This window comes from Lepisosteus platostomus, chromosome 27, assembly GCF_059453375.1.
Source record: "Lepisosteus platostomus isolate fLepPlt1 chromosome 27, fLepPlt1.hap1, whole genome shotgun sequence".
Taxonomy (NCBI): Eukaryota; Metazoa; Chordata; class Actinopteri; order Semionotiformes; family Lepisosteidae; genus Lepisosteus; species Lepisosteus platostomus.
This window is the reverse complement of record NC_142637.1, coordinates 8990734-9018051: the sequence shown is the minus strand read 5'-3', so window position 1 is coordinate 9018051 and position 27318 is coordinate 8990734. Positions and strand designations below refer to the sequence as shown.

Below are 27318 nucleotides of genomic sequence, written 5' to 3'. Positions count from 1 at the left end.
CGGCACGTGTGATCGACACTGTGAAGTCAGGTGCGCGGATTTAAGCTGGCGAGGGAATTGGAGCCCCTTAGAAAAGATTAGAAAGCTGTAACTTTCAGTCTCCCTCGCTCTTCCCTTACCGAAAGCAAACACAGCCCAGCCTTCCCGCTGGCAGGTAGCAAAACAGGCGTCTGCTCTCGCCGTGGCTGCGCGCTGAACGCCGTCTTCCGTTTCAAAGCTCGCGCGCCGCGCAGGCCGTCCGGCCGCACTGGCGATAAGGGCATTGATGAGCCGAGCTCGCGGTGACGTCAGAGGTCTGAGAGGCGCAGCCTGACTGGCCCCCCCCCCTCCACCCTGGTTCAGCAGAACACAGGGCACGCACACACACTCATAACACACATACAGACACGGAGCCAAGCTTCGGCACATCACAGAGCAGCGCCATCCTACAGCGCAGAGCGCCCGCGCACACACACCGAGAGCCACACGGGGAGACGCGGCTCCGGCGCACACACACCGAGCACACTGCGCGCTGCGAGCACGGGAGAGCCGGCTGTCTTCGCGGCGGACTGAAGCCACCCCGTCAAAATCATGCTGGATTGACTGCAGAGGGGCTGCGAGAATCAATGGCTGAGCTTTGAAATCGTTTGAAATTTATCTGTCGGAGGAGAGGGGGAGAGAGAGAGAGAGGAGAGAGAGAGGAGGAGAGAGAGGGAGGGAGGTGGAAAAAAAAAAGATTCTTTCAGCTATGGAACTTACAATGGAAAACATTGGGAACCTGCACGGCGTGTCTCACTCTCAGACAGGCGACTTGATGAGCGCTCCGCACGGGCGGCAGTCTTCGGCGGCGCACCGGAACCTGGTGTCGCACGGCCGGCCGGCGATGGTGTCCAGCATGGCCTCCATCCTGGAGGGGGCCGGGGACTACCGGACGGACCACGCGCTGTCCGGCCCCCTGCACCCGGCCATGACGATGTCGTGCGACTCCCCCTCCGGCATGAGCCTGAGCAGCACCTACACCACCCTGACCCCGCTGCAGCACCTGCCCCCGATCTCCACGGTCTCGGACAAGTTCCACCCGCACGCGCACCCGCACCACCACCCCGCCCACCAGCGCCTGGCCGCCGGCAACGTGAGCGGCAGCTTCACCCTCATGCGCGACGACCGCAGCCTGGCCTCCATGGGCAACCTGTACGGCCACTACCCGAAGGACATGTCCGGCATGGGCCAGCCGCTGTCCCCCCTGTCCAACGGCCTGGGCTCCCTGCACGGCTCGCAGCAGAGCCTGCCCGCCTACCCGGGCGCGCACCTGCCCAGCGAGAAGATGCTGTCGCCGGGCGGCTTCGAGTCGCACGCCGCCCTGCTGTCCCGCAGCGAGGAGCACCTGGCCCGGGGGCTGGGGGGGCCCGGCGCCGGGATGATGCCGGGGCTCAACGGCATGCACCCCCACGCCCACCCGCACTCGCAGGCCAACGGCTCGCTGCTGTCCGAGCGGGACAGGCAGGCGGCGGGGGCCGGCCAGGGCGCCGGGGGCGGCCAGGTGGAGGAGATCAACACGAAGGAGGTGGCGCAGCGGATCACGGCGGAGCTGAAGCGCTACAGCATCCCTCAGGCCATCTTCGCGCAGAGGATCTTGTGCCGCTCGCAGGGCACCCTGTCGGACCTACTGCGGAACCCCAAGCCCTGGAGTAAACTCAAGTCGGGCCGGGAGACCTTCCGCAGGATGTGGAAGTGGCTTCAGGAGCCGGAGTTTCAGAGGATGTCGGCGCTGAGGCTGGCCGGTGAGTGCGGGCGGGCAGTCCTGGTGGGGGGGCTGGGGGGGGGGCAGGGGGTGCCCTCGGTGAGAGCGGGGAAGCTCAGCTTGCCTGCCAGCCGCACAGAGTTTGTGCATGTCGGCGGGGTGGCGGAGTTTGTGGGACGGGAGCGGCGGGCGCTCGTTCCCGGCTGGCTCTCGGGGCGACAGGTGCGAGGTCACCGCGTGCGGCGGGGAGAAGGCCTTTAGTCGCGCGACAGTTCCGCGGTGCAAGGACTCGGCGCGCGGCGGCAGGCAGTGCTCAGACAAAAGGGCAGGCGCGAGCCGGCGTGCTGCTCCGAGAGACCGAGACACACACACACACAGACCGCGGCACACCACAGAAAAACAAAACAATTACAAAACGCTAACGTGCAATGGAGCTCCGAGAGAAAAAAAGACCCTTCGTTACAGTCCGGCGCTGGAGAAGCGATCACGCATTCGCGAACGATTTTCTGTCAGATCCACGCGGTATAGACCCGGCAGTCTCACGCCGGCGAGTGGGAATCTCAGCCTGCCTGTTTCGCAAAACCTCGTTCTAAAGGTCATATTTGTGCCTCCAGCCCCCACCCCCGCCCCGGTCTCTCCAGGCCCCGGCGGGACTCCTGTCTCCCAGCGAGGTGCAAACAAGCCGCAGCCCGGCTCAGGGGCCCCAGTCAGGGGGTCAGGGGTGCGTGACCTCCCGCGGATCGATACCGCAGTTCCCAGCGTTCCTTTTAAAGCTGCGTGCCGATCGATGATCGATTCGCATCCGAAAGACAGCTAAGCCGCACAGCCCCGGCTGCCTGTCGCGCTCCTGCCCTTTGTTACTCCTCTGCAAGCGCGCGGCTGTCTTGATTCCTCCTCTTCGGGGGAAAAAAAAGCAGAAGAATTTATTTTTCTGGTAGTTAGCGCACTTCCGCCTTTCGCCGTTAGTTAATTTTCGGGGGGTGGGAAAATGCCAAAGCTCTCGGGCGAAATTAAAGCGGCGACAGACATTTAAAAAAAGGTGGAAAAAGCGAAAAATCTGGGATCCGCGTTCTGTCTCAGAAACGCGGCTTCATCTAAACGCGCAGACATAACGCCGAACGTGTGTTGTGTAAACCTGCGGAGATTCTATAGCTCTACCCAAACAGTATAAAAACACATTTTATATTATTGAAAAGGTAGGGGCTGGATCTGCAAGCGCCGAGGAAATCAGACAAAATCAGAAAGCAGAAATGCGTTTTGTTCCGATTGCATTTCAATATGAAAATTCGCCGTGAAAGACGCGGGTGTTAGAATAAAATATTTTATTTACGCAAACGGTGTTAACGAAACAAACAAGGGAAAACTGAATTCGGCGCATACAGGGCAGTCGTTTCCCAGTTTAATCTCAGTCGCACCAGTAGGAGTTTATTAAGAGCGCTTAAAACAGCAAGTGGTTTCTGTACTCCTGTACCTGCATCGAACAACATTAGTTAAACACATTTGGAAGCAATTGTACAAGGCGTCCTAAAATAAAAATATCAACAGGCAGAAATTGATATAAAAGAGTAATTTTATATAATCCGTTTTATATTGTGATGTAAACACGCATGAAACTGATGAGAAAATCAGTGCATTTATATTCACTTACCAATAGTATTAATCAATGAAGTAGAACTGCTAGTGTATGTAGCTATAATTTGATCTCTCTGTACATGTATATAGACCAAAGACTATTGTGTAACAAAAACATACCGTGGCCATACTAGACTGTGATGAGGAGGCATTAATTATGTAGCAGTCTTTTTCAGAAAATATTTTGAAAGATTAATACGAGACGTGGTTAAACGATTAATCAATTTCTTTGGCGTTACGGTGTGATTGTATTCGTGGGTGTGTGTGGTATTAGTTCCCGATGCAGGCGGCTAGGGCAGAGTCACGGTATCTTATATAACCTGCCGGCGCCGTGTTGTTCACCTGACAGTGAGAGGCAGAGGACGGCCGTCCTGCGCCACCAAAGACATCAAAACTACAATGACAAATGAACCAAAACAAAGAGATTTCCAAATGAACAGCGACTCGTACAACCCTCATCAAACATTCACGACGCCCCGTGCTTCTCAAACCAGGGTTCCAGGCCAGAGCCCGTCACCCGCTCCCTGGACTCGAAACGGAGCCGTGCGCGGTCCCGCGCGGCCTGGACACAGACTGGTCCCCGTGTCTTGGCCGAACGGGGCAGCCGTCTCGCACTAGACACGCCAAGATCGGCTGTAAACGCAGTATTTCAGCGGCTGCTTCAATTAGCCCTGTGCAGCGGCATATTTTAGTTCCAGTCAATGCTCTATTGAAAAGCACTTAATGGGATGTAAATTGTTCCTGCGCGTTTACAGGGGTTCTGGTAAATAAAGATTTAAACACTCTCACAATTGGCTCTTTAAGTACCGCAGCTGTTAAACCTAATTGGGCAGGGCCGCTTTCACACTCCCATCAGCCGCACGAGGCGAGCGCGAGGGCGCTCTAGCGCAGGCCGCGGGCCCGTCCACCCGCTGGCCCGTGCTGCCCTGCGCGCCGCCGCCCTAAAACCCCTTTCTGGCACGGGAGCGAGTCGGCAGCGGATCACCTCGCCGCAGATGCGCTTCTCCGCCATTGCTTTTGTCGTCGTGAACTAACAGCAGAAAAAAAACAAACAAACTAAAATAATCTACGTTGATACAAATTCGAGTTTGCAATGTTCCACAAAATATAATATTCCACTCCCTGTATCGGTACATAAAGTCATAAACAGGCTATCACCATTTTATAAACCGATTATATAGTATTGTAGGTATTTTTATTGCTAGAAGATGTATTTTTGCCCCAACACTAATAATGGTTTTGTTCACTTAAACTTACTTTTCCTGAGTGTTTATAAATGCAAACCCGTCACCAGTGCTCACACTCTTGCTGTAAAGGGCACCCCCTCTGGCCCCCAGCGGGCTGCAACTGGACTCGCTGAAGGGGTTCTGACGCCTCGGTGCCCCGGTATTTTAGGCCACAGGTTTCGGGGCTCATGACGCACAAACTCGGGGTTCCAGGTGCCAGCCTGGTCTAGGCCACGCTCCACGGCGCGGGTGCTGTCCGTGCTCTGCAGAGAACAGACGCGACACAGCCACACCGGGAGCAACAGGGCGCCTGGCGCCCCGGAAACGTGCCGGCGACACTATCGCTCCGCGTTCGAGGCTCGGGAGCCGTTCCCGCGTGAGGGGGCGGCGCACAGCTCGCGCTCGGGCACGCGTGACTGTAGCTCCCGGTCTCTCCGTTGGCTGGTCGTCCGTCCGACTCACGTGCGTGGAGGAGAGAAGATGACTGTGGACATATCTGGTTTCGGCGACACTCCGCTGCCCCGTCAGGCCTTGCTGGTGCTTCCAGAGTGTTACCTTCCGGCTGCCTCGCGGACTCTGGCCCTGTGCGCCTGTGTCAGCGAGGCAGCCCGTCCGTCCACCTGCTATTCCGAACCGGGTCAGCAAGCGCTTGGTACCCCCCTCCCCGCAGGGCAAGTGTGTTAGTGAGGACGGGGCGTCATCTGCCCCAGGGCAAAACGGACTCCGACAAAGTGACAAATACAGTATGCAGATTGGCGGGGCTATATTTCACTTATTACCTTTAAATCTGCTATTACCAGCCGCGCGCACGAGGGCCGGGCAGGGGGCGGGGGTGGAAGGGGGCGTGTGCGCGCGCGGGGGGGCTGCATTCGCTCGGCTACCGAAATCGATAAATTCGAATTACTATTCCGAATTCATCACAGTCACAGAAATCAATTTCTTTGCCTTTCTTCTGATAATTTATAAATTACAACACCGGGATATCGCGCCGAAACATGCTCGTCTGCACAGACTGGCCGCCCGCAATACATATAGAACTCAGTGTGGAACCCGCGCGACCCGGGGCATCTCCACGCCGGACAGACACACGCAGGGACACGCGCTTTCATCACGGCGCAGAAGGAACTCGTTAGATCTGCAGCTCCCAGGCAGGGGGGGGCGCCGTGCGATTTCTCCCGCGGAGAGTTCAGTGTTGAATTCCGTGACAGCCGTGGAAACAGGAATTTAAGAGGCTTCCGGGCCGGACCGAGCGCCTCGCGGGCAGCTCAATGTCTCTGTTAATAACATCAACACGTGGAAAGGCTGATCTCAGTCCCGCAGTCTCAGCTCAAGGAGCGTTGTAGACCGACAATCGGGCCAGTTTGCGGTTTCACGAACCAGTACACTAACCGGAAACTCAGGGCTGCTGTCTGTGGGCAGGTAACAGGGCAAGAACTGAAAAAAAAACAACAACTGTGCTTCGGTTTGTGCTGTGCAGACTGCTACTCAACCAGGCTCTCTGATCTCTTGGAATAATGACAGGAATCCAACATCAACCAAAAACAACCACACAACCAGTTAGGGTTATAGTCGCCAGTCGCCAGTCAATAAAACACCCCCTCCCTCCCAGAGCCCTCTGCGGGGGCCCTGAGACGCCCAGGGGTCCGCACCTGGTCCCGGCCTGCCACACCCGCGAGGGGACAGGACGGAGCTTGCGGATCTGACGCTGAGGGGGGCCGCTGAGAGCCAGGCTCCGTCTTGGGCTTGAGGAAACGTTGCCACACTGGAGCAACGAAACGGGCCTTCTCCAAGCCCACCTGTCTATCGCCAAGCACCATCGTTATGGCAAAATTGATCAATAACATTTTATTCTCCGCACGCACAAGCTGGGGGGGAGAGGGGGGTCTAAGACTTTTAACACGGTTGTGGTGAGCAATCACAGAAATGAATAAAAATCACATGATCTGACTGGCGGATCGTTTTGCCCTTGCACCAACACGCATCTCGCACGCGTCTCGCACGCGTCTCGCACGCCTGGAAGTGCAGGCCGTTACAGGCGGCGAGGCCTGGGCGTGTGGACAGCGCCTCGCCCCTCTGAGAGGAACGACTGGGGCGCAGACAAGACACAGCCCGGGCGCTCGGGCAGGAAGGCGGTGGCGCAGCACCGAGAGAGAGGGAGAGACAGAGAGAGAGGGAGGGAGAGAGAGAGAGAGAGAGTGCCATTTAAAGATTGCATTAAACCTGAAAATCCATTCGTCTCTGCATTTGTGTTGAATTCAACACTCCATCTCAATGTATTTGGTCGGGTCACTAAAGAAGTGATCGATAAGGATAGCCATTGAATCTATCAATTATTCCAGCTCAGCGCTCTCCCGCAGGAGCCTCTCCGCTCTCTCTCTCTCTCCTCTCTGGAAAGAAGGGGGGAGGAGGGAGAGGAGCCGGACGGGAAGCAGCGTGTGCCGGAGGGAGTGAAGGAGAGTCCGCGGTCGGCCGAGAGAGAGGGAGAGAGGGAGAGAGAGAGAGGGCGGAAGCGAAGGGCGCAGACAGGAGACACGGGGGTCCCGCGGTAATACTAGAACCTCCTGTTTCTGTGTCCATACCCCTCCGCCATACAGCACCCCTCCAGACACATGTGTGGGAAGGAATAGGCAGGCCAGCGGCGGGAAGGCGCGCAACGCGTGGGAAATGGTGATGCCGCCTGGGGACGGAACACAGGAGCCCACAAGCGCCCGTGCGCCCCTACAGCAGCCCCCCCGAGTCTGCAGGAACGGTCCCAGCCCACCTGAGGCCAAAGAGGGGAGGATCTCCTTACAGACACGGCCCGGACGCCGATTCATCTTTACCGCTGCCTGGGTCACGTCCCAGTGTCCATGAAAATCAACCCCGACCACAAACGTGTCAGACCCCACGTGACACACACAGCCAGGCCCCTGCCAGACGGCCCGGTCAGCACTGGAACGTCGCTTCATCGCTCCTGGAAGGGGGCACAGAAAAGACTCCTTCAAGACTCGTCGCAGACCCCCCGCTGCGGTGCGACGGGTTGAATTTGTGAAACTCCCTCTACGCTGCAAACACTCTGCTGGACCCTGTCGGGGCCCTGCTGGAACGGGCAGCATGAAGAGGGGAAACGCGCTGCGTGCGCTGGGCACCAGCTACCAGCCGGCACTGACACAGCAACAGTCCGTCTTTTTAACCTCCCCATCTCCCTCCTTCCCCGCTCTGCCCGACTTGAGTTACAGCAACATCTGGCTTTATACTGGGGCTGCAGGCAAGCAGACGCGGCTCTCTCTCCTTCCTTGTCTGATTCCAGTCGAGCTGGGACTCGTCCACCGGCAGCAATATCCCACACACGCCCACAAACCCCCTCCTCCTCCTCCTCCTCCTCCGCGCGCCCTCCCCTGAACTCCCCCCCTCCCCAACCGAATTCCCCTCCAGCCCGCAGCCCTGCTGCGCCAGTCCGGGTTTGTGAACAGGAGATCGATAAGCAGGCCGGGCCTCGGCGCCAGCTCCCCTCGTCTTCCCAGCAGCGCCACCCCCGGGCCTCCCCGCCTGCGTCCCTCCGACCAGGCCCTAGGAGAGAGCGTCGAGGGCGCCACCCTCTCACACAGACCGCCCCGCTCCGGGGACGGAGAGGAGCTCCAGGATCTCGCCCGCTGGGTGCGCCGCGGGAGCAGGCGGGAGAAAGGGGGCGTCGAGCGGCGTGGGGCCGCGGTACTGCGACCGCGGGAGAGAAAAACAAACAGCTGCTGCTCCCTTTTGGGAATGGTATTTCGGGAGCAAGACGCTAGTTTGGGTTTCAGGGTCCCTGCAGGAAACGGATCATCCGGATGGGGGAACGGCGGAGCCGGACAGACCCACACCGCCGTCCAGGACCTCGTGCTGGCGGACGTCCGTCGTCTCTCTAGGCTGCTGCTTCACCCTCACAGGAGCCAGCTCTACCGGGGGGGGGCCACCACTGTACATCTGGCCTCTTGCCCGCCCTGGGGCGGACCTGGCGTTCGACGTCGCCACTAAAACCTTTCACTCCCCGACTGCCGACTTCACAAGCTGCGGCTCAACGCAAAAACGCCGAAGCCACCCGCCGTGGTGCTGGACAGCCGCTCCTGGCGGGAATCACACAAGCGACACGCACCCGTTGGGTCAGGCAGGACGCGGCACGGCGCACAGACCCGCCTGGGCACGGCCCTGCTTCAGTGAAGCGCGCGCCAGAACGTCAGCTCGTCACAGGGGCACAGGGAGTGGGCCGTGGGCTGAGCCCACTGGTGGCACTCGCGCCCCGAGAGGGCGGCCATCAGAAAGGGACACCGGGCCCACTGGTGCGCCGACACTCGGGGATCTCCGTTCGGATACGACGCCAGGCCCTTCTCCGTCTGGACTGTCAGGTCTGGTGCTCCTAACGGGCTGCAGCACTGAGCTCTTCCGGAATAACGCCCACCCTCTGTTCCTAAACAAGCCTTCCCTCCCGATCCCGCCCTCGGATCAGGACACGCCAGCACCGGGACAAGACCAACAGTCCCCTCTCGCCCGCAGCCTGTCGTGTTTAAGTTTAGCTACTTCCTGTGAGTAAGCGCGCTGTTGGCGACAGACTGACTCGTTTCGAAGCTGTTTCCCTGAGGAGCTGGGGATGTGTGCGAACACGCACCGGGCATCTCATCGCAAGGATGCTGATGCGACAGTTGCCGGGAACGAGGAACACCAGGATCAGATCCGCTGATTACAGTCCGAGACAAATCGGTGTGCCGCCCGTAAGACTAGTGAACGATCAGAAACAGCTGTGTAATTTGCCGTGCGTCGGAGGCATCTGTAAGTTGGCGGTCTGGCTCATTCACTCGTCTGTCCAAACTCCCGTCGCTGCATGTCTCACAAAACAACACTGAATTTAAACTCGGAGGCCACAGAGATCGCCACGCACACTGCTCGGGCGCTTAGCTGTGTGCCGCAAACTGGGGTCCCGTTGTTACAATGCACTGTGTTTACAAGCGCAAGGAGCGGTTTGTTGACTCCGCCGAGAGGGGGCGCCGTGCTCATTCTGCCGGGTGTCTGCGTGCGCCCCCTGGCGGCCTGTCGCCTCTAACAGATTGTTTCGTTTTTCAGACAAAAAGCGCAAAGCGAGAAGTTAGAAAACAAAATACAGAGAGGACGAGGCGGGGGAGGAGGGACGCGCTGACGACCCTGCAACGGCGGCAATTAAAACAAAAAGACAAAAACACGAACTGAAAACACAAAACACAGACCAAGACTCCCGCTGTAGGGTGGGGGGAGGGGTTATGAGGACTTTGGAAAAAAAACGTTTCGTTTCATTTTTTCCCCCTGCGCTTCTTTTTCAACACGAGGAAATGGTTGTGGATCGAACTGTGGATTCTACCGAACTCGGCCTTGACTCCCTGTTTCCGGCGGGACCAGACTCTCGGGCCCGAGAGCGGCGCGGGCAGCGCGTGGGCTCTTCCTCTCTCTCTGACGTCACTTCCGCTCTGCTTGGGGACGCGAGTGCGATGGTCTTCACGCTGTGCGCGTGGGGGGGGCAGGGTGACCCCTGTCAGCCACGAGCTGGCCTGCCGGGTGTTCCGGCTCAGCTGCGGTTCAGACGGTACACGTCTCCAGTAAGCAGGGACAGACCTGTTACTGATGGATCCAGCGGTCAGAAAGTTAAAAAAGCTGCTCAGAGTCTTTGTCTGCGAGCCCATGAACAAGCACTTCTAGACCAGGCAGGCTGTGCGCGCTTTGTCCTGCCTCTCAAGCCCAATTCACCTCAAGAGCTCCCTGTTTCCCACTGTTTCTGTGGAAAAGCCAACCGGGAGAGACAACAGGTGAGGTTCTGTCTGATTTTCCAGGTTGGCTGGGTAGGACCAAGCTTGCTTGAACGACAGCACACACGGTCTGAGAAACTGGGACCGAGATTGAGGTGTCCCGGTGGTTGTAGCTCAGCTGTGTGAAGAAACGGCTGATCCTTGAGCACAAATGCTGATCCTTTTATTTTTAGAGCGCAGCACTGAAACCGCTGCTCACATTGACCCGGTTCTGCTGCAGGAGGACGGACAGGCAGTCGGTCCGGCCGCCAGACAGACAGACAGACAGAGGCACAGCGGGATTGATCCGGGATTAGGGAAAATGGAGGTTTTCTGGGGAGGCAGGTACAGTCGGGCTGGCTGATCGATACTCACTTTAATAATTGATAAGCGCGGGGAGGTGGGGTAGGGGGTGTTGTAGCTGCGGTAACTGAACAGCAGCGCTGTGAACACAGCAAAGTGTGCGGTAAATACCGAGACCCCCGGCGCCATCGTCAAGAACCACAACGGCGAGGACGACTGCAGGCCGCCGAGAGCCAGGGCGGCCAGCGCCCCCGAGTTAGAGAACACAGCTGAGGGCAAGACGTTTCGATCCTGAATACCTGCGCTCTATTGTTCTCGCTGGTGTCTGGTCTGCTGGGGGGTCTGTGTGCTACACATCGCGAGCGCTGATCTGACTGTCTCGCGCTGAATCTTTATCGATCTCCATTCCCTCGGCTTCTCCTTCCACTGTAGTAACCCCCCCTCTCCAGCACACACGAATACACACACACACACCCCACGAGTGACTAACAAACACACATCCTCGCATGCAGACACGGGCCCGGCTAGCGCGGTGCCGCCCAGGGAGAAACCCCACCAGCGCCATCGAACAGCGCCCGCAGCCCCGCGGTCTCCGGGCTGCGTTTTCCGAGTGTCTCCTGCGTGTAATCGCTCTCCTCTGCCCTCTGCAGCGGGGAACAGTCCGCTTCCAACGGGCAGGAAATACAGTTTTATTATTAATGACCGAATATTCCCTCGATCTCACGGGCAGCGCAAGGTCGGAGGCAATACTGCATCCGCCTCCATGTACTGTGTATCACAAACCCCCCCCAGATCTCTGTCCCCCGGAACCCCGTCTTGCACAGCGAGCCCGAAACATTCTCAGGTGGCCACGGACGGGGAAATCCGCACGGGCGCGTGGATACTAAAATATATTTCCGATACCTTCTGCTATGAAAAACGAAAATGTGTGTGAGTCTTTCGCCGCGTGTGCGATCCGTTGCTCCAGCCCGTTTGGGGCTGTGGAGCGGCCGGCTCCCCCCGCGGTGTTTCAGCAGCGGCTGCCTCAGGAACTCTTGGAACCGGACCGGGGGGTCGCTGGTGCCGATGCACGTCATCCCGGCCGCTGCTTTCCTTTCCCCGTGACCCGAGGTGTAAAGAGCACGCAGGGTCCAGCCCACGGGCTGGCGCGTGCCTTCACGTTTCCCGTTCGCTCACTTCGGTTTCTATTTGAAATATGGTCCCGGTTTCCCGCCGCCGGTAGCTTCTGTGTTCCTGCTCCGGTACACGGCCTCCCCTCAGTTGATCAGCGGATCGATACGGAGGACCCTCGTGCAGCGGGGTGGGAGAGGAGAGCAGTAACGCGCCGCCGCAGAGAGAGACCCAGTCCGGCCCGTCCCACAGGGACTCGGCCCTCCAGCCACATTTTCAAAGCAGATCAATTAGCGGCCCAGACCAGTGCCTCGCCCTGTGCATTCGTCTGCATGTATAATTATACCAGTAGCCCACACGAGCACTAAAGTCACTCTGCTGGGCGCATTTAAAAACATGAGCCCGCTCAGTGGCGCGGCCCCGTGGCAGGCAGCGGCAGCACACGCCCGAGAGGGGGTCAGTACCCCCCGCCGTGCCCCCTGCGGCGAGGCGTCCGTCCGAAAACGCGGAGAGACCGCCCTGGGCCCGGCGCGAGGGGCCGGGGGTCCGCGGCCCGGGGTGTCACGTGGCGCGGGGTTCCGGGAAGCAGGGACTGGACCTTGACACCAGGGCCTGACGAAGACCGTGGCTGGGGAAACCGCAGGCAGGCCCGCACCGGGAGAGGCGCTTAGAAAATGGACGGATAGTCTAGTTGAAGCAGGAAAACAAAATACAGCGTCCTCTCATCTTTTAAGCCTGCTAACCCGTGTGTCTGGACAGGCCTGCTCTGATCCAGACACGATCGACAGCCTGGAGCTCGCACCATATTCATAAAGAAACAGAAATAGCAGCGCACTCCCGACCCGGGCAGGCCCCCGCGGCCCCCCTGCTATTCCTGCGGGAACCGACTGCTGTAAATCTCCGGCCGGGGCCTCGGCGCGCCCCTCTCCGTCGCTGCGCTTATCTGACACGCTGACAGCACATCGCTTATAAAAGGGCCGATAATGGCCTGTTTAATGGGCTGTGTGGGCCGACTGCACCGGCGCGACTCGGTTTCAAGCCAAAAGCACGTGGTTTAGCAAAAGGCAGCAACACGGCCGTTGTGGGGAAGCGCGGGCCGCGTCAATCCGGCCGGGTACCGGCGGCCCGCCGGGACCGCTGTGATCCACAGAGGAGACTCAGCTCTCAGTCAGGCCAGCTCATCCCGACGAGTCGCTGTAAACGCGGGGACAGGGCGTGGAGCGGCCGGGCCTTATATCGAGCGTGTTTCGAGATCGGTTCGGCCCAGCAGGACCGACGCTCTTCTGCGGGAAACAGAAGCGGTCAAGGCCGTGAAAGGCCGTTTTACCCGGGGTGGCAATCGAGCCGGAGGGGTATCTTTCCGGTTCTGCCTCGATCGATTTCGGTCTCTAACCCATCGGACCTGCTGCCCGAGCGGAGCTGTAGAAAGGCGGTCAAACTGTGGTTTTACAGCACCTGGGTTCGAAACCTTGCGGCGATAGGAGAACAGTTTCTTCATGCATATAGCGCCCTTCACGGACCCCAAAACACTGAACGGCAAAAAGATTCCGTTCGTTCTGGTGTCGTTTACCGGGCAAATGGAAACTTTTAACGCCAAGGGCTCTATTTCTCAACGAGCGATTTTGTAGTCTTGTTTTTAACTTCCAGTCCCGTACGCAAAATTAAGTTAAAATGTAAACGATAGTTCTCTCCAAAACACAAGTTCCCCCCAGAAAAGCGACGAATCGCCCGTGGCTATTAAGTCTCAATGCAAAAGGAAGGGAAACTGCAGCAGGAGGAAAAGGCGGTTCATTAACACAGAGGTTTGAGGGTGCGGAGAGGAGCGTGTCGCGATCTGCAAGCACGGGCGGCGCCGTGCACTCGTGTCCGAGAAACCGCTGTGATTTTAGTGTTGTGGACAGCACAGAACAATCAGAACAATCGTTTGTTTTTTTCAACCCGATAGCTGGGTTCAAGCGCTGTTTGTCGCCCCGATATCAGTGCGTGAACACCAGTCGAAAAATCGTCAGTCAGATTTTAACAGTAGAGATCCACAAGGCGGCAAACCGTTGGTCAGGTATCTAGAAAAGTACTGTACGGCATACAAAATATAGGAACAAGTTAAGGTTTATTCCGCGCTGAAAAGAGAAGAAACACAGCGTTCCGACTGTGGAGCCTTCTTCGGCGCCATTTATGTCCAGTAAAAACCAGCAGCCCAGTAACTCTGCTGCAGACACTGGGCTCATTGATTCTAACATCGGTCCTGAGCTCCGACACGATGATCAGTTATTTATTCTTTAAAATCGATCGACCATCAATACACGCACACATATTCCATCTGGTCCTTAAAGATCATGCCCGTGACTGTAGAATGGTATATTCTAAACCTGTTTATTCGTAGATGTGTAATATTACGGAAATAACATCCGACATAGATGCCATTTAACCGTATCAAAATTAGTTTTAAATCGAATGCTTACAAATGATTTTTAAACCAGAGAAGATATATTTTTATATTAACAGAAATAGCCTGATAACGCGATTGATAACACAAATAAACATATAAGGACAGGGAATTGGAAAGCCAAAGATAAAATACATTTTCATCTCATTTTGAAATACGGAGTTTTTCTTTCGTGAACGAACAATAACAATTTTAACGAAACGGGACATTTTCAGAATCTGCTGCGGTACTTCGTGAAGGTTCGGAAAAAATGTAATAGTTCGGCGAAATTTCAAGAGCAGCAAATTTCCATTATTGTGCGATCTGTGTCATTGTAAAAAAACAGGACAAAATTGCCTAAAACGGAGAAAAAAATGAATTATAATAATATTTTATTTTAAGATGTTAGCAAACTCGATTATCTTATTTTGTGGCCGTATTTTGATTATCTTTGTAGTAACGTACGAACGACTGCGTACACGATTGTCTAAAATGTCATATTAAAGCCTTGATCATATGTATCTAAAACAAAATGTGACGGAGCAATTTTAAGCGATTGAAATAATTTCTAACTTCATCTCGTATTGACAATCTAATCGCATCGGGTTTTTTTCCATATAAAAAAAAAGTCTCGCATCTCATGAATTTCGATTTTAAAAAAACACATTCTAAGCCGCAATTTAAAGACAATGAAAAATGCAATTAAATCCCCGTTGACTAACAGAGTGAGGCATCGCCTCACACCAGCCTAGCCCAGGGCTCCTCGGCGGCTCGGATTGCAGTGGTCCCGGCCTGTAGCCGAACGGAACCGCGGAGTCCGCAGGCCGGGTCTTCAGGCGCGCCGTGCTGAGGGGCGCGTTCGTACGAACAAATACCAGCAAGGAACCGTAGGTCCAAAAGCCAGGTTTGTGTCAGAAACCGCCAGCGTTAATACAAGAATGAGCCGAAATGGAAAATAAAATTTTGAAGCTCACAGACGTATAACACTGCGGACATTTGAGAAGACAGTTTAACGACCTTAAGGTTATGAATTAAGCGGCATCAGAAGAATGATGTTTAAATCTAATCCCTACTATCAACGACACTCAATAGTTTGATAACACAGAAACATCTTAGAGACGCTTAGAATTTAACGATTTTCACAAGACATTCATACATATAATAATACACAAACATGAAAACAAAATACTAGTTCTAATTATAGATAATTATCCGATTCAGACTCTTGTAATGTTATATATCCTAGAATATTATGAAGTAATTTGTTTATAAATATTTTCTGTAAAGCAAAATGATATAATGGCGAAAGATATTAACTAAATGCAGAGATATGCAGGTCAACCTTAAATGCAGCGCGAACAGAATTCTCTCAAATTCTAGAGATCATCTCTCCTGGCTCAGAACCTCGATAATCACGTCGCAAAATCCGATGCAGAAATGTAGGACTTGTTTTCAAATTCCTTTCGCTTAGCGCCCGTTTGCGATTGACAGCGATTTACTTAATAAACTCATTTAGACAGCAAGTCAGTTAGAAAAACCACCTGGGGGACTTCTCCCAGAGTCTTTTATTTCTGTCCGTGGATCGGGCTCTCAATGGGCCATCGGCAAAAATCGGGGACGAGATCGCGGCGGAAATAATCGTTTTCTGCAGATTGTGGGATCGGCCCGAAAGGATGCTGGGCCCCTCACAGCGCTGTAACTACTGTAGATTCAGGAGGAGCAGAACGACGTCAGCTCTCAGCCCGCTCAGTTTGGACTTCTGACTGTACATGTATTTTCTGTCTTACTACAGATCTGTGAAATGGACCGTGCGTTAAGTGTATCGTGTAAAGTGTGATGGCTCTTAAATATTCTGTGTTATGTCCTTTACCTGTCGCATTTCCAGTCTGGGACGATAAAGCCAGTAACTGAGCGCAGTCGGGCGCTTGACTGAGGCGGGAATCAGGAATGAAAAGCTGGGAGCCTTTCTGAGCTCTTTCTGCCCCTCCTTCATTCCAGACCAGGTCGCACAACCCCTCCCGCCTCACTCACACACACACGACCACACTCACAACACGGCGACACAGACACACAACCACACTCACAACACGGCGACACAGACACACAACCACACTCACAACACGGCACACAGACACACGACCACACTCAGAACACGGCGACACAGACACACAACCACACTCACAACACGGCGACACAGACACACGACCACACTCACAACACGGCGACACAGACACACGACCACACTCACAACACGGCGACACAGACACACGACCACACTCACAACACGGCGACACAGACACACAGACACACACACGCGTGTCCCCGCCGCGCCGGTGGGCGCCGTATCTCTGTTAATAATGAACCGACTCGGGCCCCTGTTATAATCACAGATTAGAAACATTTTGTTTTGCAGCTTCAGTAGAAAGTCACTGATTTAACCGCCCCGAACCACCACACTACTCCGAGGACCAGGGGCGGATGAACTGCACTGTCATGAGCAAAACTGTTAATTCCTCGTCACTGGCCCCTTCTGCGCTTTGGGTTCTCGGTATATATAGATATATTTTTACATCTCGGCTGGTCTTCCGATGGGCGCGACGGCGATAAATAATTAAACCGCGCGAGGGCAACTTTGCAGTCGGGTCATCTAAAAGAAATTAGACGGTTATTATTAGTGCTGGAGCAATAAAGTCCTGGAAAAGCTGACTGCACTGAACTGCCATGTTTTGTTGTCGCCAAGACTGGTTGTTTCGTCACACTTTTCAATTTGATTGCACGTCTGAATTTCTAGAATAATAATAATAATAGTAATAATAATAATAATAATAATAATAATAATAATAATAATTATTATTATTAATATTATTATCGGCTCTCCACCGCGCCGCACCCTGGAAACTGCTTAGTTGCCCTCCTCCCAGCGACCTTTGTGACGATTAGGAGACGCTGTTTAACTGATAAAAAGTTTCTCTTGGCCTCATAAATCTCGCCCGATGAAAAGAGAGAAATCAATTCGTAAAACAACAGGAGCGAGCCGGGCTCCCATTAAAGCGAACACGGCTGCGTTTAAGAGCGTGTTTGCGTGTCGGCAGCTCCGGGGCCGAGCGAGATTAGAGAGAATTATCACCGCGGCCGTGACGAGCGCACTCTTATCGGGAACGGGGCTCTGGGAGAGCGCGGAGCTGTGGGGCTGCGTGCACTGCTCGCACACTGGCCGCCCTGCTCCCGGGAATCGACAGAAGTCGGAGACAGACTTGTGCACTCAGCAGACGGCGAGTCTGGGTCTCTTCTCCTGTGTTACCAGAAAGCAAAATCAATTCCTCTCTCGCGCACGACCGCAGTCTGGAGCTCGCTCGAAGCCAGCGCCCCCTGCCCCCCCCCACAGGGTCTGTCTGGAGAGCTTCCCAGGTGAAGAACCGGACATCTCACGGCTTCCCTCCGACAGCCACAGCGAACCCAGAGAGGCTCCGATCTCACACCGGGGTGTTCGGAACCGGGGCCGTTGCGGCAGGGAATACCCCCCCCCCCCCACACACACACACACCCACCACCCCCACACACCCAAAGCGCTTCCCCCACAACTGCACCAGGGCCAAACTAACAGAGCTCCCCTACAGCAGGCGGCTGGTCACGCCCCGGCCCTCCTGTTCAGGCCTCCGTGGCGCCTGAGCGACCCCCTTCGGACGGTGCGACTTTTTCATGCGGTGCCCGGTGCCAGCAGGATCAGCCAAGCCCGCCGGGCAGACCAGCTCGTAACTAGCTGATCCGGGGGTCTCTCCCAGCCGGATTCTCCTGTTCGGACACAGGGGCACCTCGCTCACAAACAGCTCCCCCTTCCGTCTCTAAAACAACTCAATTCCCTGCAGACTCCCTACAACATTCATATCCGTCTCATCGTCGAAGTGTGTTATGCACAAAGATCATTTCTCTCTTTTTTACCACGCGTGGATTTTGAATCCGACAAAACGCGCGATTTGTTTTTAAAGACTGAACTAAATCACAAAGACTGCTCTCATACTGTAAGCATTTTCACATTAACAGATATTTCCATCTCATTCAGTTCAGAGTGCAGACGTTATGGCGGTGAGGTGGGAGTGTTTGCCGGTGAGCCAGGATGTGCACAGAATGCATATCCACATTGCAGGGCGGAATCCGAAAGCTGCAATTTCAAACACTGAATACATCATAAAACAGCAAAAAAAAAAAAATCTCTATCGATTCTCCATCGATCGCAGCCTATAAATGGGAACACAATTATCCGCTTTGCAATTCGTCAGGATTCTGTCTCTTTCCAGAATGTGCTGTCTCGTGCGCGCTTGCGTGGGTTAACCAGCCGGAGACTCGCGGGGACGGAGCCGGACACGCGCACAGTGAAAGTTTGCGGGACTGGTCTCTCTGGTCTCTCCCGGCTTCCCGATTTCAGACCCGGAGGCCAGATTCCCGGCTTGTCCCAGGTCAACTGCCCGGTGTCAACATCGCAAGAGCAGTTCCTCGTTTCTGCTCCGCACGCGGTCCGATTCGCTAGCAATGCTGGGGCGATTTCAAGATTGTAACGCAGAACAGTTCAATTGGCCTGGAGCTGGCTTTGCAGTGGGCTGGGCGTGGCGTAGCCGCAGTGGCCGAGCGCCGCTGGGCAGCAGAAAGAGCCGCATTTTTCCAGGCGCAAACTGCCCGGTGCAAACACATCCGCACTCGGCGCTCGGACCCTCCACTTCGAATTGCCCTTAAACTGCACTTTGAACTTGTGCTCGACACCAGCTTCAGGGTCAAGATCAGCACGCACGACAGGGGGCGCTCTCAGAATCCTGGGCCGCACGCGACCCGAATTACACCACCCGACAAAAGCAGGCAAAAACGATGCACCCACTTCAAAGAGTACATGTCTGGAGACGAATACACTGCCACAATAATTACAGTTATTACAAACAAATCCATCCCCCATCACATCCAATCGCTGCTGCTTAAGACATCATCTTGCGGTGATATTGACGTACAATTCCCTGCACCAGCAACTCTCGGCTACCCCACACAGAAGGCAAACAGGACATTTCTCCTGCAGTCATCTGGCACCCGGGCACTGGCCCTGGCACGAGGCTCCGAGTGCCCAAGTGGGTGGGTGTGTGTGTGGGGGGGGGTGTTGACCCCAGCTCGTGCAAAAGGTGGGGGATTGCGCGTGTGCGCGTTTCAGAGTGGAGGAGAGATCAGGGAGCTTGTCCTAATACACTGCAACTGCGAAACTGCATTCAGATGCGTCTTCTGGCCCCGGCCCCGCTCCGACCGCCTGTTTACTCAATCGATCCGTTAAAAGGTGATTATATATCCTCACAACACACTGATTCAAGCAGACACCATGCCAAACAGATGCAACCAGAAATAGAGGTTTGTTATCAATAAAGCTATTTTAATGCTCGTCGGTTCACGCAGGCCCACACCTTACCGCCCGGGCTGTAGCTGTCGCCGAGAGAAGCCTTTGAAGGCAGTCGGGCAGATGTAAAAGCAGAACCGTCCTCGTGTTGCATATAAAAGGTTATGTATTTTAATGTCTCTCATTTACCATTGTGATCCCCGTTTTATATAACTGTGCAGATATAATTATATCTTTCCACACCTTCAGAATAACTAAGAGTCGGTGTTGTACCAAACTAATGAGGATTGAGAAAATTGCACAGAACACAAGACTATTAGGATGTAAAATCAACAGAATCCACTTTATATAATATATATACTCCCTCCTTGGCAAGCGGTCGTCTTAAGCGCATATTTAATAATTAACTATGTGAACTATAATTACTTTGATAATACTAAAAATATTAAAGGGTAACTTGCAAAAGCCGTTTAAAAAGAAACAAAAAAGATAGCTAGGCATGAAAGCCCCGGCTACCGCGCGCTATCTCTCCCTGCCATCTCGACAACAGCCTGGCGCAGCCAGAGCCGGGAACATAAACACAGATCCAGCCGCCAGCTGCCGCTCGCGTTTCAGGCGGAGAGGCGATCGGGGATGTGTCGGCGATAAACCGTAACCCCCGCTGTTTACGAGTCAAGAGCAGATCCGGCTCGTCCGATTCCCAGAACACTTCTTCGTGCACCACGCAGTTTACAAAGCAGACCGACATGTTTTATTCTAAAAACAAGTGGGATCGACACCAGAGTGGGTTTATAACCGTTCTGGGGGAGCTAAACGTAGAATTAAATGCTACAAATTGTACCTTAAATTAATAGAGACGGCCGGTACTAAATACGAAATTCATTAAGCACGTCACATAATTATCAACACACAAAAACTGGGAAAAACCACGAACAAATCCTGCGACAGACAGAAAGACAGCTTACAAGATCTCTTCTAATTTTTCCCATCAATGTTTAAAGTTCCGAAAAGGTGGAAACAAAGCGTTTTAGCCACAGGCCCCGGACTGACGTTAGGCCAATGCGCAGAACAGCAGGACTCAACGCAGAATTAACAGAAGCGTTGAGTTTTCAAACTCGGACGCCGCGTTCAAGCCGTGTAAAATCAACCGCATGTATTTGCTGTTCGGTGTAAAAATGACCTCTTGGGCGCTGGTGCCCGTTTACCGGGGACCGGGGTTCGCCGGACCCAGTTCCTACAGGTAACGCCACGGGCCGCCTTCTCAATAACGTGTAGCGTTAATATCTTTAATGACATTAATAATGTGCGGGGTTACTGGGGTTACAATCGCTAATGACGCAGAATTGTTATTGCAGTAGTGAAACTGCAGTAGTGGTTCCTTCGGATTAAACACTCAGAGCAATGAACTCCCGGCTATACGACATGTACTAAACCGAACTCCCTCGGCAATCAGATGTATCTGTCAGCCCGGAGAAAGGAAACTTCTGTCAGGAGTGAATACTGTCTCAGTCCCTGCTTGTCCGCGGTCTTACACAGGACCGGCGTGTGTGACCCGGGGCCGGCCAGGGGATTCATCGAGTAATACCCACTGGACGGAGCGAGGTCTCTGGTGGGTGTCTTGTCCCGGGTGCGCCGGCAGGGGCTCCCAGCTCGGGACCAAGCAGCTCGGCGGTGATGGATGGGTGAAGCGCACGTGTTATTGCACTGGTAGCCTGTAGACAGCCTCCGAGGAGGAGCCGCTGCAGGAAAACAGACTTTATGCATTAAATTATCAGTATATTAGCACCAATTCCCCCTCATTACATTAAGGAGCATTGAGTTGGTTTGGGGGGGGGGGGGGGGTAGTTACAGCAGTTACGAGCTGCCAGGCGCTGCAGAACGAGAGGAATAAATGTTCCGAGGAATGGTTTTAAGAGCGGGCCAATCGATATCGGAATGATCAATCTATAAGCACATTAAAGCAACTGGAAACAACAGCACCATCAGGAAGAGACGAGAGTCCGGCGGTACCGCTGCTCTCCGGCTCACTGGGTCGGTTCCTCGGTATTGGAAACGAGAGCAGTCAGTCCTGCAAATTACAGTGCAATAATGTACACAAATTACCCATAATACATTATAGCTCCCAGTACAGCACTCCACAGCTATACCAGTCCACTGCAGCACTGCCGTACTAAAGCACACAGTACACTGCAGCTACAGCACACTTCACTCAACCATACAATACTATATAGCGCCATACCGCTCACTCAGTACAGAAGGCCTCTAAGCACATTACTATACCTTACTATACACAGTACAGTACTGTACACTGAGTACAGTACACTGCATAATACACTACAAGTCAGCTACAGCACACGTTACCCTACTGTACAGTGCCTTCCTGAACACAGTACAATACAACTACAGCACACATTACCCTACTGTACAGTGCCTTCCTGAACACAGTACATTCAGTACAATACAACTACAGCACACATTACCCTACTGTACAGTGCCTTCCTGAACACAGTACATTCAGTACAATACAACTACAGCACACATTACCCTACTGTACAGTACCTTCCTGAACACAGTACATTCAGTACAATACAACTACAGCACACTTTACCCTACTGTACAGTACCTTCCTGAACACAGTACATTCAGTACAATACAACTACAGCACACTTTACCCTACTGTACAGTGCCTTCCTGAACACAGTACATTCAGTACAATACAACTACAGCACACATTACCCTACTGTACAGTGCCTTCCTGAACACAGTACATTCAGTACAATACAACTACAGCACACATTACCCTACTGTACAGTACCTTCCTGAACACAGTACATTCAGTACAATACAACTACAGCACACTTTACCCTACTGTACAGTGCCTTCCTGAACACAGTACATTCAGTACAATACAACTACAGCACACTTTACCCTACTGTACAGTACCTTCCTGAATACAGTACATTCAGTACAATAAAGCAGAAATAAAAAAAATAATAATTTTAATTCCTCGAATCTGATTACTTACCGCGTCTTCTGGTTTGCTCAGACAAGTTTGACTTCAATCCTAAGAATCTGACCTCGCTTGACCCCTGCAGTCCTCTTCGACTGACTCTGTGATTGGTCATCTGAGGACGCTCGCCTGTCCAGGACCTGTCTTTCCCAGGCGCGTTCTGGAGAACATGGCGCGCGTTCACGTTGCTGGTGGATGTTTTTCTTGGGGGCCGGGACGTCACTCCCACGCAGCATATGTAATAATAATAATAATAATAATAATAATAATAATAATAATAATAATAATAATAATAATAATATATAACATATTCTCATCGATTAAAGAAAGCAGTGATGAGATTTCACTTGCATATTTGACACCTAGAGTCTAAAAAGGAACTTAATTCAAGTATGTCTTGTAAGACGACGTGTGGATTTGTTAAGACACGTGCACCAGCTGACTCTGCCGGAGCGAATGTGGCGGAAATATTTCGGGACCAGAGGAGCGCAGATCCACGGGACTTTCACGCAGGTTTGGTTGTCTTGTGACGCGCCTCTGAGTTTGCGGTCAGGCCGCCCCGTGTGGCCTGCGTGTTCTGGCGTTGTAATCCGGCCTCGGCTCTGCTAATCCCCTCCTCACGGTGTCGGTCACACCTCCCCCCTCCCCACTCTCTCCCCACCCGCGGGGACACGGGGAACTGCGCGCGGGCTCGCCAGAAATATTTGAACTGCAATCACTAAGTTTCAGACACGGATTATTCACGATTCGATCGATCAGCATTGATTATTGAGCGCTGCTCTCGCGCGCCGAGCTCGAGAACACCCGCCCCCAGCTCGGCCCCCTCAGCGCCATCAGTCTCCTTCATGTCCTTCATCTCCTTCACCCTCCTCCATCCCCCTCGTCTCCTTCAGCGACCCGCTCTCCCGGAACAGCACGGAGCGGAACGTGCCCGGAGACACCACTGTTTTCCAAAGTAACATTTGTCGTGTTTCAAGCGACTGCCGCTCCCTCTCGGGCCCCGAGGTCTCTGTGTGTGGAGTCTGCATGTTCTCTCCGTGTTCTTGTGAGCTTTCATCGCGTGCGCCGCCTGCCCGTTCTCTTGTTTGGCCCCTAGCAGGAGAAAGCGGATTCATGTTAATGGTGGAGATAAATCACAGTGATTATAAGAAAATAGCGGTTAGAAAGGAGAGGACGCAATTCGGGGCACACTCTGCACTCGTCCGGTATCTCGTTGATCTGGGGATCTGGGCAGCTCGTGACTGAAACCCCCTTTCACTGGGAGGGTGACCTGTTCCAAATTCTTGCTCCTTTGACACGGTGTGACTTCCCACGTTTAAACGAGCCTCCAAAGTCACGGGGCAGCGGGTGTCCTGTCTAGGAACCCATTTCCATAAAAAAAAAAACATTGGAAAGGGAGTCTTATCCCGTCGCTCCCGGGACGCTGAAGAGAATACAGGAGCGGCCTCGTGCTCCGGGGCCAGCGGTGACGTTCGTCAACAGCACGCGGGAGGGAATTCTCCGCGCGCGCAGGGACACGGGAACCACAAGTTTCAGGGGCAGGAAATTCATTTTCTGTGTCATGGGCACATAGTTCCGGTTATTATGCGATAGTTCAAGTTGTAAAACATGGACGCAGACTCATGTGAAGGCTGAGCAGCGATGGTCTAATAATAATAATAATAATAATAATAATAATAATAATAATAATAATAATAATAATAACAACGTACACGCGATTGTCTTGGCTCTGACGTGAACGATCCTATCGGGAGGAAGGATGCGGTTGCCATGGAAACCACCAAATCTCAGCCTCATCCCACGCAGGTTTGACCGAAACTAGACTCCGGCCGCTGAGAGGGAGAGAGGGGGGGGGTGAGGCGGTGAGGGGGGTGTGCGGCTCTGCCGGCGCGTGTGTCTGTGAGAGACGGTGCTTTCCAGGCTTTCCTGTCGAGACGCGAGCGCTTCCTTCTCGCGCCGAGCCGGCGTGTTGACGTGACCTTTCAGCTCGTGCTCTGGGGCGCGCGCGAATTCTTTGGGAGGCTCTACGTTTTGTGAGTGTGTGTGTGTGATTGTGTATTTGTGCTGTGCATATGCGCTGTACTGTAGCTGTAAAAGCTGCAATGATCGATTTTCCTTTCTTTCTGCAGCGCAGTTGGTTCAGTAATCAGGCCCCCATCCCCGCTGATCGATCGGTATTGATCTATAAGCCTAGCGCCTGTAGCAAAGCAGCCTGGTCTAGCTCTCCCGCTCTCACAGCGCTGGTCCCGGGCGCCACCCAGCGGTGGAGAGGAGAACGGCAAGCTGTCATCCCAGGCGCAAAGAAGGAAAAGAATCAAACCATTAATACCGGAGACCCATGGGGGTCAGAGAACATCTGAAACTTTTAAAAAACACTGACGCACCCCCCCCCCGAAACTGTCTGCTCCGTGTGACAGCTCTCAGCCTGACCCGGAGCCAGCCAGAAGGGGCTGTAGGGATCAGGCTCTGGTCTGGCCACTGGAAGGCTGTGGGTTCGAGCCCCAGGTCAGTCGCTGCTGTTGACGCCCCTGGGCGGGACACCTCACCCAGACAGCCGCAGAGGAATATACACTTCGCAGCCACGCGCAAGGGTGCAGATACGAGCCTCGCGGAGTACCTGGAGAGGCAGCAGCAGCAGCTGGGGCAGCTGGAACCATAGTGTCTGCTGCCTGCTCGGGGTTTGTTGGCACAGAGGGGCAGAGGGGGGTAGAGAGGGGCAGAGAGGGGTAAAGGGTTAGAGAGGAGGGCAGAGAGGGGGCAGATAGGTGCAGAGAGGGGTAAAGAGGGAGGAAGAGAGTGGCAGAAAGAGGTAGAGGGGGGCAGAGAGGGGCAGAGAGGGTTAGAGGGGGGTAGAGGGGGAGGTAGAGAGGGGGGTAGAGGGGGAGGTAGAGAGGGGGGTAGAGGGGGAGGTAGAGAGGGAGGTAGAGAGGGGTAGAGAGGGGGTAGAGGGGGGGGTAGAGAGGGGTAGAGGGGGAGGTAGAGAGGGGGTAGAGGGAGGTAGAGAGGGGGGTAGAGAGGGGGCAGAGAGGGGGTAGAGGGGCAGAGAGGGGGTAGAGGGGGGGGTAGAGGGGGTAGAGGGGGAGGTAGAGAGGGGGTAGAGGGAGGTAGAGAGGGGGGTAGAGAGGGAGGTAGAGAGGGGTAGAGAGGGGGTAGAGGGGGGGGTAGAGAGGGGTAGAGAGGGGGGTAGAGAGGGGCAGGTGCTGCGCTGTGGCCGCGCGGCGGGCAGGAGGGTGTGGAGTGGCTGCAGGCTGCAGCCGTGCTGTAAAATATGAAAATGATGGAGGCGCGCGGGGGGCTTAGACAGCAGCGGTAAACAGATTTGACGGAGAGTGAGATCGATCGTCTTCCCTCACTGTAATTAGACAGAGAGAGGGACAGGAGAGGGGCCGCTACTTCAGCACAATTATACACTGGGGGGGAGGAGGAGTGGGCTGGGCTGCGGCGCTGTGGCTGAGCTTGGCTCAGGGGCAGAGGTGTGCAGCAAGAGGAGCTGTTGAGGAGTGGTGTAGCATCTCCACTAACCCCCCCCACACACACACACACTCGCACACAGCTACACAGTCTCTCAGCCACTGCCTGCAGTGACCTCCTGTTGCCTGGTTATTTCATTTGGAGTTTTTGAGGGGGGAAGCTGGAATTCCTCGGAGCCCCAGTAAAGATGTGGTTATTAAAAACCCCAGGAAAGCCCACGAGCTCCCCCTGCCCCCCAGTCCTGAACAAGTGGGGCTCCGTCTGTCTGTCTGTCTCGCACACAGGAGGGGAAACACAGCAGACTGGGCAGCATTAATATGGACAGCACACATGCACAGACAGATACACACATACATATGCACACACAGATACGCAAAGATACACACACATACATACAGACACATGCACACGGATACATAGAGACACACAGATACACAGAACTATACACACATAGATACAGACACACAGACATATGCACTCACACTCACACAGACAGATACATATACACACAGATACAGGCACATTGACACAAACATATGCACACACACGCACACACAGATACACACATACACACAGACACATACATATGCACTCACACTCACACACAGACACACACATAGATACACAGACACATGCGCACACACACATACACACACGGATATGTATACACACACATATACACACACAGACACATACATATGCACTCACTTGCACACATAGATACACACATACTGTATACACACACACATACTGTACATATGCACTCACACACACACACACACACACACACACACACACACACACACACACACATACATACGCACTCACACGCACACATGCACACCCCCAGAGTGTCCCGCCCTGCCTGCCGCTGTTCCTCCCAGAAGCCCTCACTCCGCTGTCCTGTCTGCTCCTCCCCCCAGCCTGCAAGCGCAAGGAGCAGGAGCAGCACAAGGACCGCAGCATGGCGCCCAAGAAGCAGCGGCTGGTGTTCACCGACCTGCAGCGCCGCACGCTGATCGCCATCTTCAAGGAGAACAAGCGCCCCTCCAAGGAGATGCAGATCACCATTTCGCAGCAGCTGGGGCTGGAGCTCAACACCGTCAGCAACTTCTTCATGAACGCCCGGCGCCGCTGCGTGGACCGCTGGCACGACGAGCACGGCGCCAGCCCTGGCCAGCCGGGGACCTCCGCCACCACCTTCTCCAAGGCCTGAGTCGCCGACACAGACACAGAGAGCGCCGAGCCGGTCTCACTTTGTCTGCCTGTCCATCCGACCGCTCCCCACCCCATC

General features: G+C 54.2%; 1 protein-coding gene across 1 annotated transcript; it reads left to right on the top strand.

Moving 5' to 3' along the window:
* Positions 1-229: 229 nt before the first annotated feature.
* Positions 230-27257, top strand: onecut3a (one cut homeobox 3a). The gene is made up of 2 exons (XM_088621875.1): positions 230-1760; positions 26948-27257. Exons 1-2 carry the CDS (start codon positions 728-730, stop codon positions 27238-27240), a joined length of 1326 nt encoding a protein of 441 aa, XP_088478001.1. The 5' UTR covers positions 230-727; the 3' UTR covers positions 27241-27257.
* The last annotated feature ends 61 nt before the right edge of the window (positions 27258-27318 follow it).